Source organism: Gymnoscopelus braueri, assembly GCF_963280865.1.
Source record: "Gymnoscopelus braueri genome assembly, chromosome: 5".
In the NCBI taxonomy this organism is placed as follows: domain Eukaryota; kingdom Metazoa; phylum Chordata; class Actinopteri; order Myctophiformes; family Myctophidae; genus Gymnoscopelus; species Gymnoscopelus braueri.
Window position 1 is genome coordinate 35394072 of NC_137606.1, and position 10289 is coordinate 35404360.

At 42.0% G+C, this 10289-nt stretch overlaps 1 protein-coding gene across 1 annotated transcript; it reads right to left on the minus strand.

Annotated features, from left to right (window-relative positions):
• Positions 1-245: 245 nt before the first annotated feature.
• On the minus strand, positions 246-9011 carry lhx1a (LIM homeobox 1a; the record flags this gene model as incomplete). Its single annotated transcript, XM_080429613.1, has 5 exons — positions 8827-9011; positions 6904-7127; positions 5726-6003; positions 2288-2453; positions 246-625 (listed from the first exon to the last, which is right to left on the minus strand). The coding sequence occupies exons 1-5, from the start codon at positions 8994-8996 to the stop codon at positions 246-248; spliced, it is 1218 nt and encodes a 405-aa protein (XP_080285739.1). The 5' UTR covers positions 8997-9011.
• Between the last annotated feature and the right edge of the window lie 1278 nt (positions 9012-10289).

Genomic DNA, 10289 nt, shown 5'->3' on the forward strand with positions numbered 1-10289 from the left:
ACAATATCAAAGGAAAATGTTTTACAACTGGCACACGCACTTCTCTCCCTCGGAAAGGAATAAAAGTTCATATGGGAAAATAAATAAATAAATATGAAATGAGCCCCCCCATACCTCCCCCCGAAAATAACAACATGGCCCTGTCCCCGCTCCCCTGCAGGCAGCACCCACACACAACCCCCGTGTCACTCATGCCAGACGCCCATATCTCCCATCGTCTCCACGGAGTAGTCCTGGTTCTAAAGCTACCAGACGGTGCCCTCGTTCATTTCCGAGGGAGCGTGAGACAGGTGGTTGCTGTATCCGCCGTTGAGCGACAGTGAGGTAAAGGGTGGGCTGGGGCCGAACACCTCCGAGGAGATGCCGTGCATGGGCCCCGGGATGCCCGGCTCCGGGCTGGGAGAGTCCCCCGGGTGGTGGGACATGATGTCAGAGAAGCGCTGCACTTCGCTGGAGGGGTGGTGGCCCGGCAGGGGATGGTCCATGCCCCCGAGGGGGGTGCCCGTGGGGCCCGACGAGGGCACAAAGGGGAGGTCTACGGGGGTCTGGGCCAGTGAGGATGGAGGCCCCTGAGGAAAGAAGTCATAGTTCCCTCCTCCCGGACCGTAGTATTCGCTTTGATAATCTGCAAGATGGCCAAGAAAATCAAGGTTAGGGGCTGAAAACAACGTGTGTGTTTGTGTGCGTGTGTGTGCGTGTGTGTGCGTGTGTGTGCGTATGTGTGCGTGCATGCGTGCGTGTGCGTGCGTGCGTGCATGCGCGTGAGTGTGTGTGTATGTGTGCGTGCGCGTGTGCATGCGTGCGTGCGTGCGTGCGTGTGTGTGTGTGAGGGAAAATAATGTCAAATATATTGAATTTACATAGGCTGTGTTGTGGAGAGGGAGAGAGAGAAAGAGAGAGAGAGACCCTCGCCATGCTACATTAGTCACAGAGCACGTTACACTTAAATCAAAACTGCAATTGGGTGGGGAGAACAACGTCGCCGCAAAATTAATTAAAATGGGGACCATTTCATCAGCGATTTTACCTACTGAGACTGATTTTTTCATTTCAGCAGAATATTATTAGACTTTTGGTTCAACAGAAAGGACAAAGGCCGAAACACAATTCGTATTCTTGAAAATTATCAGCACCAATATTTGAAAGTATTTCAAAGCGGGCACATAAAAGCAGAGCAAGATATCAAATTGCGATCAATTTGATCAAATTTTAATTAAATTGAACCTGCTTTTTGATAAACACTGAATGTGTACGATAGTCATATCAGCAAGAGCAGGACACGAGGTTGCTTTATCAAGGCATCATAGCCTACAGATGCCTTTGGTTTTTGATAATACATATAGGCCTACAACCAGCATCCTTAACATTTCATATCATGTTAGGCCTAATAACATTAATAACAAGACATCCAGCAAATCCATCCAACAAAGTACCATAATAAGTTTATAAAGATCCACAGTAAAATCCTGTGTTAAATTGTAAAAATGTACATTTTGTTAAACATTTGTTTACATTTGTACACTCTCCTGAGTTTAATTAACATGATGTTATGTGTACTGATTCAACATACATTTTCACTCTATAGGAAATTTTAAGGAAGGACATATTACACTTTTCAGAAAGAAACAAGTGCAAGCATTTTACATAGCACCATTACTGGCATTTTGTGTATTATCAACAATAGGTGAATATGTATAGGCTAATTGGCTCCTTCCCAAGGTGATGGGGTCATTTAACATACTATGGCTATCCCACATCGGATAAAACGTTTCAGTAACACTTCATTAATATCTTAAAACATCTGGTAAGTAATAATAGCCATTATAGGCATTAGCCTACTGGCCATGCCTCAAACGGAAACAGCCATGGTAAAAAAAAAAAAAAAAAAGACATGCAGCTCAAACCATCACTCCATTTCTTACAACAGTGGTTCTCAACCTGTTCAGGCTGTGACCCCCCAAATAATCATATTTGAACTGGGGACCCCCCATTTTGTTTGTCTCGGTTCCACTGTGGAACCGCTGCTATTTTCACAATATTTATCTGTGGAACTTCCCCAGATAAATATTGTGAAAATAGCAGCGTTGTGAGGCGTTGTAAGCTTGTAGATCGGCTATTTTCACAATTGTTTGCAATATTATTTTACAATTCTTTTTTAAATAAAATGTAATGTTTATGTAAAAATCATGTGGGGACCCCCCCCCCGACCCACAGGTTGAGAACCACTGTCCTTACACCACAGGAAAACAAATAATTGTTCATTGAGTCGATAGAATCGCCATCTTACCTCCATAGTAGGAAAACGGGCCGTTTGGGATTAGTTCCCCAGGCTCCAGTCTGTCCACCAGCGTCCTCATCCGCCTCGGGCTGCGGAAGAACGCGTGTCGTCTGGCGCCCAGCGCGCTGAGCTGCTTCATGCGTCTCTCTTTGGACCGTCGGTTCTGGAACCATACCTGCGATGGGATGCAGACACACAGACGTTTAGACCACTAGTTCTCAACCTGTGGGTCGGGACCCCCCAGGAGGATCTCCATATGACTCCAAATTGTCAAATAATATCAGAAAGAGTGAATTGTGAAAATAGACAATCTACAAGAAGTTTTGAGCTTGTGTTCAATTTTCACATATTTATCTGTTTAACCGAGTTCCCCAGTTCAAATAAATTATGATTATTTTGGGGAGTCACGGCCTGAAAGGTTTGAGAACCACTGGTATAGACTATAACGTAGGCCTACTGTCAACAAAACAAAAACGGCGTTTGAACTTCAATATGCAACGCCATTTTGAATTTAGGATGCGAGGAAAGGGAGGGAGATCCCTTGTTTTTAGGGTCGCTATGGACAGACAACCAGCCTGCAATATTACTCACTTTCGTCAATATATATATATATATATATATATATATATATATATATATATATATATATATATATATATATATATATATATATACACATACATACACACACACATTCTTCTATAGGTTCTATAGGGCAGCCAACACAAATGCAAATAGGCCACAGTAGGCCTACCTTATGAGCGAACGTAGGCTACTAATAAAATGTTTCTGTTGCCTGTGGCACAGATTAACTTTATTTGCGCCAGGAAATTTGTTCCACTTAACGAAACAAGTCACATCAAATAAATAGTATAACAAAACAGAGAGAGCAAAATCTTTGCGTAAAGGTCTGACTCTAGCCTATACTCTCTTTAAAAAATAAACTCCTGTAGCTATAATGCTCCAGGAGGCTATTTGTTTCTATAACTACAGCACAGTTAGATGGACAGTCAAAACAAGTATCAATGAGCCTGGCACCCGACCTGTATCCTAGCACTGGTTCTCAACCTGTGGGTCGGGACCCCCAGGGGGGTCCCCACATGTTTTTTTTGGTCGGTCCCCAGATGACAGGACACATTAAGGACTTTTTGATACAAACAAAAACATTTTAGAAAAGATCAGTGCCGCATCAAAAGCATCAAATGTAATAGCCAAATTGTCAAATTATATAAGAAAGAGGCAACAAAACCAAAAAAGAAATACGATCTGCAAGCTCATCAACGCCTCGTGTTGCAAGATCTGCTATTTTCCACAATATTTATCTGTGGAACCGAGTCAAACAAAATGTAATGCCTCAACTCCTACAATTCCCAGTTCAAATATAATTATTTTGGGGGGCCCCCAGTTCAAATATGATTATTTTGGGGGGTCCCCAGTTCAAATATGATTATTTGGGGGGGGCCCAAGTTCAAATATGCTTATTTGGGGGATGGTAACGGCCTGAAAAGGTTGAGAACCACTGATGTAAATGATTACATGTTTGTTTGCGGGCAGGTCTTTCTCGTAATGACCGGGAGAACGTGAGCGCGCTGGTCTTATTGGAGCGGCGAGATTGCGCCCTAATTACCGTCAAGAGGAGCCTGCGATCTAACCTCTCTAATGATCTTTTAACCCTCCATTTACTCCGACTGGGGGGGAAAAAAATCTCCAATTAATGTTTAATAGGAGGGTTGTTACTGATATGTTAACCACCGGCTCTTGGCGGTTATTATTTCCCAATCTATACGCGTTTCTCCATCCAATTCCTTCTTTTTAATTATGGACGTCCCTTCCCAGACGCCCGCACATATTAAATATCATATCACTGACACTTTATTAGTGTTATAAGCTGAAGCACCCTCCTTCATCTGTCGGCCAGTCTGATAGGCCTATTGGTTTATTTAGACCTCGACAGAACTGGTTACCGCGCACCGCTCTCTGAAATTCTGATGTTTTATTGTATATAGGCCTAGTCAGCGTTTACGACGACCCCCCCCCCCCCCCCAATATGATTATGAATGTGAAAACTAAATTTATAAAGACCTATTATTATCAATACAAACGGTTGATTTCCCCCCCAATCATTATAGCCATGTCCACATTAAGTGTCTTTATCTGGCAACAGTAAAGCTATATCAACTTCGTTTGCAGTCTAATTTTTTTTACACAACATGTAACAGGATACAAAAATGTTACAAATTCTAATAGCACACACAAAAACGATTATCAACAGACACTAATAATAATAACAATAATAATAATAATGATAACAACAACAGTAATAATAAATACATAATAATCAAATGTTTTGTCTAATTGTTTATCGAGACGCTCTGTGTTTAATGTAAAACAGCCCACTCTAATCCACGGGATAAGGAGACGATCTGAAGACCCCTGAAACAGATTCTCTGCCTTTTCCACTTGACTGAAAACGTTCACAGCGTGGCTAAATGTGGTCGCAAAACGTGATGGCGAACCCTGTGCCAAGGCTCCCGTCGCCTCCCCGCCGGTCGAGGAGCGCCAGTTGGCGTGTTTGCCCACAACGCCCGCCAAGAATCAAAAATAATACCCATATAAATTACCCTTTCCCTAAACAAACCCAACGACAGCCAATCTTTAGCGTAATGAATTCAATGTGACCGCGTGATTTCAAGGAATAAAACCTTATCCTTTGGAGGGCAAATATATATAGGAGAGAGAGAGAGAGAGCGGAGAGCTGGGTGGCAGTGTTCGTGCCCAGGCCTGTCCGTGGCAGTGTGTTGACAGGGTGCCCAAGGCTGGGGGGGAAACGAATGCCAACAAAAGACCCCCACCTCCTCCTTTTTAGCTCCGCCACTCGGGGAGATGCTTTCCATAAAATATAAGCTGCTATATCACACGTTTTAATGAGCGTGTAACCCCTGAAAACACACAAGGTGTAGTAGCCCCCCCCCCCCGGGTAACAGGATAGGTGGGCAGTGGGCACTATAGGGACATCGGTGGCACCTCGATGTAAAATTGGCTATTTTGTCCAAAATGTTAAAAGAATATATATATATAAAAATGGTCTTAAGTAAAGTATACATGATTAGAACATGCTTAAACATTCGACAATTAAGGTATAATATTTCTACAATTGCTACACAACCTGCATATCCAGTCATTTTGGGGCATAAACAAGTTGAAGGATAAAATTAAGTCTGATAATGATATACCGTGAATATTCACATCATGCTTTACATTACTTAAGACAATTTTTCAAATATTTATTTTTTTCTTCACATTTTGGACAAAATACCTTATTTTGCATCGAGGTGCCCAGTTGTCCCTAGTGCCCACCTATCCTGTATCCCCTGAACGCGTGAACCCCTTAACCCTTTTTGTGGTATTCCTTTTTCTTTAGTGACGGGGTGAAGAATCATTATTTACCTGAATAACTCTCATGTTCAGCCCCGTCTCCTGGGCCAGCTGTTCCCTGATGTGTCTGGTAGGTTTCGGCGTGGCTGCGAACGCAGCTTTCAGCGTCTCCAGCTGCTTGGCCTTGATGGTGGTCCTGGGTCCGCGCCGCTTGCCGCCCAGGGCCTGGTCATCGTTCTCGTTGTTGCCCGCCTCCTTGTCGGACAGGGCGGCTATTTCAGAGTCCTTGGCGTCGTCCGCTAGCTGGTCTTGGGAGTCCGGCGATAAGCTCGGGTCGCTGCACGCCGTTACTGAGGACAAACGATGAGGGATAGGATGAATAATCAGATACCAAATGAAAGCGCGTCTCTCTCTCTAAGTCTAAAGCACTCCATTTCAGTCAAGTGGAAAATAATTATACAATTCTTAAATATTGCCCATATTTGTGCACAAAATAATAATAATAATAATAATAATGTTATTATTGTTATAACATTCTAGTTTAAGACCTATATCATATATATATATATATATATATATATATATATATATATATATATATATATATATATATATATATGTGCACACACACGCACACACACACACACACACACACACACATACATATATTTATATGTATATATATACACACATATATATATATATATATATATATATATATATATATATATATATATATATATATATATATATATATATATATATATATATATATATATATATATATATATATATATATATATATATATATATATATATATATATATATATATATATATATATATATATATATATATGTGTATGTGTATATATACATATAAATATATGTATGTGTGTGTGTGTGTGTGTGTGTGTGCGTGTGTATAACAGGGTTATAAGATAAATTGTGATGAATGGGATTGCCTTAAATTAAATAGCTAAAAATGCATTTTGAAAATAAACGTAATACAGGTTGCATGTCTCAATAAGCCATACATTTCTGGTATGAGACTCTTGTTTTTGTTTCTTTGTTTTTTTTTTTCTTCATGTGAATACAGGACTAGGATACTAGGCCACGGTCGCCCCGGCTCCATTATGATACATGATCATTCCACAGAAAACGGTGGGGCTTAACGCGTCACATTCATCACAATTTAGCTCGGTGCACACGCCAAATCATGGAGCCCCATTTTACCCCCGCATATCTCTACCTGAGAGGAGGCTGGCGTCTTTTACACTCGCGTTGCTTAGGTAATCTTCTTTGCAGACGAATTTGTTTTCGTCTATGATGTAGAGCTCCTCTCCGGTTGAGAGCTGCTTATTGCACATCATGCAGGTAAAGCAGTTGAGGTGAAACACTTTGCTCCGCGCCCTCCGGACCAGGTCGTTTGGCGAGATGCCCTGCGAACAGCCCGCACACTTTGTACCGAACCGCCTGTGATGGGAAACACAAAGATATAAACATGAGAGTATAATATAGGCAAACATGTATAGGCCTATTTATTTATTTTATTTAGAATTGAGAGTTAGGAAATATCAGCTGGGGGATAGGCTAAATGCACGACTTTTTTTTACTGTGTAGTGATTGTCAAATGGGTAAAATATGGACATACGTTAATTGTAGCCCCAAATTAGTTATGTGGTTGTGTAAGATTCAATCAAGTGTTGCTTTGCGAAAAACACATGGTTTCGAGCAGGCCTCTTCAAAATTTAGATAAAGAACTTTTAATAAAGGAATAAGGGAATAGCATTACTATTACTCATTATTTTTTTAATAAACTATTTTCAATAGGCTTCTGACGTGAGGGTGAAAATACAGAGGTTTTGAGTTAGTCACTATAGGTTATGAACTTGGACATTTGTGGTCTTCATTTTATGCCGTTTCATATAGGCTACACACACAAGCCATAACCTATTAATCCTAAAGCAATCCACATGTTCCTGTTCAGGAAACAGCCGACCCCACAGTAGACGGGTGTTAAAATGTGTATTGAGTGTGTGGTGTACACTGCTTGTTGACTGCAAGTCTGTGATTGCTTTGTCTGCGGGCTTGATCTTTTTAACTAGTCTACTATTCAAATCCACTTATCACGTCCCCCTCAGTCGAGCTGTGCAAACACACACACGGCCCTGAGCAGATAGTTTTACCACCATGCGACGCCCGGCCTTAGCCTGGCTATTGACTCTAACGGCTTCCCTGGCAGGCTGGATCTTGTAAACAAAGTGCGATTTCCTTAGACCCCCCCAGCCGCTAACGAGTACACACGCGTTTAATGTTGCCGTCCCTTTGTTTTGCATGACAATTCAAATTAACAGGCTTTTAATTATGGACCTCCTAATCAAAGCTCATGAGGTCTCACCTCCGAATCCCCATTCACGCCCACGGGCACGTTGGTCCTCAACATAGCCTATGTTATTTGAAATGTATGAAGTGTGAGCCAACACCAAATAAATAATCTACAGTTCTGTGTGCATAACAACCCAGCGTGGCATAACTTCAGTTGTGTCAAAAAAATTGTTTTGTCTTGTGCATTAGGCTGTCTATAGGCCTACCCAGTCTGTAAAAGACAGCATAATGGGTATTTGTTATAAGGCCAAAATATTTTTTTATTTTAAGTTTTAGCTAAATAATATATAGGATAGGACAATTTCATATAGGCTATACACAAGGATAGGCTTAATACAACCTGGTTGCGTTTAACAACACAATATGGGGCCAAATAGGCTACCCACCTAATTTTTTTTTTATTTTTACAAAAAAAAAGTAATGAAATCTATTGAAAAACATTAACCATGACTTATTTATTATAGCATTTACATTTAATGTATGTACAACCACCATTTTAATTAACCACGTATAGCCTATTATTATTAGTCTATTATTGGACCTATTGTTGTGGTTATTTGTTGTTGTTGTTGTTGTTGTTGTTGTTGCTGTTGTTTTTCTATTCCTCTCTCCCCCACAACATCTGGGGTTTGGTCTAACATTGATAAAGGCACCATCATCTAATTTACATCTTAATGTACATTTTACCTGATTTTACCCAGTCATTACGACAATCTGAAAAGTGACGGTAACAAAACAATAATAATAATAAAAAAAGATTAAAGATGCCACGTCTCCACAAGCTTACCTAAAGAAGTCGTTTTTGCAGTATAGCTTTCCCTCTCGAGAAAAACACTTTTCAGTCAAATTGCATTTACAGTCGCAGCACTGTACACACTTGACGTGCCAGGCTCGGTCCAGAACATTGAGGAGAAACCGGTCCAATATAGGCCTCTCGCAGCCGGCGCAGTGCACCATGTTCTTTGGATGTGCACCCACAATGATAACCGTGGCTGGTCTCTGTGATTCGAACAGACAAACAGATCAACAGAACAGGCCGGGCATTGACTGTTTATCGCCGGGAGTATCTGGCTCCTTATTCGCTCGGAGGTCCTGGGTCAATGTGCTCGGAGAGGCGGTCGATCAGGTGTCACCACGGATTCCTCCCTGCATGCGTAAAACCGCTTGCTGTGGAGGTCTAGGGTCCACCAGTCAGGACAGGTCGCCGACAGCAGATGCCAAGGCGTCCTCTCAGGTGTGAGGTAGTAGTACCAAAGAGATCAGTCCTTCGGGTCCTCTGCCATACGTGGAATACGCATGCGGACGAATGAAAGCAATCAAAGACAAAACAAAAACATCAACCCGATCTGAAGATCGGCTCGGCTGAGAACACGAAAGCCTATCAGCTTGTCCCCGCGAGCTCTTCAATGTGACGCGCATGCATTGGCCGAAAACGAGCGACGTGTGCCAGTCAAACGGCTTGAAGAGGTGCCTAATAAAATTGTTTTAGGGCAATACTGTCACACAGCAAGACACGCATGCCTATAAATAATTCAGTGTACTTTGACATGGCCGCTTATCCACTGTTGAACACCCGTCGCGAAGCAAAACGATAAACCCAAAAAGATCTCGAGGAGAAAAAAAAGGCGCCGTGTCCTCCGGGTCTGCCGAATGTCCAGGATCTGTTGTTGTTGTCTTTTTTTTTTTCTGGGTGCACTGGGATGCTAGTGGTGATGCTAGGATGCGTGTGTCATGTATGCGCAGGGTTTGACGCTCTGCCTTCAGTCTCCAGTACTCTGTCTGCATGCCCCTCAACGCACACCAGCCAGCCTTATTCACAGGCTGCTGACGTCAGGTCACGGCCAAGCCAATCAGCACCACGCCATGCCAAGTAACCATTAGCTATCCCTTCAAAGCGCAGCCGGTGCACTCCAGTGCTATTTATGGGGAAGTGAACATACCAAATTGTCAAAAAATTTCCCTGAAAGTGTCATATGTTAGTGAATGTGGCTGGAGGATGGAGTCGGCGACGAGCGTCCGGGGGAAAAAACGCGACACTTTGAGCCATTGAATGAAATTGTCTTCTGGGCAAAGGAACATCAAGAATCATTTGACAAGGTAGATATGGTGGAAGACTTGAGAGTAAAGAACCTGGGCTTATTGTAGGCTAATTCGTGTTGCCTTCTGGGCGAAGTTCCCAAACTTGTAGTAGAGCATATGGAATTACGTTGAATACCTTGTAAGACGAAAATTGCGCACGTGACGTCTAAT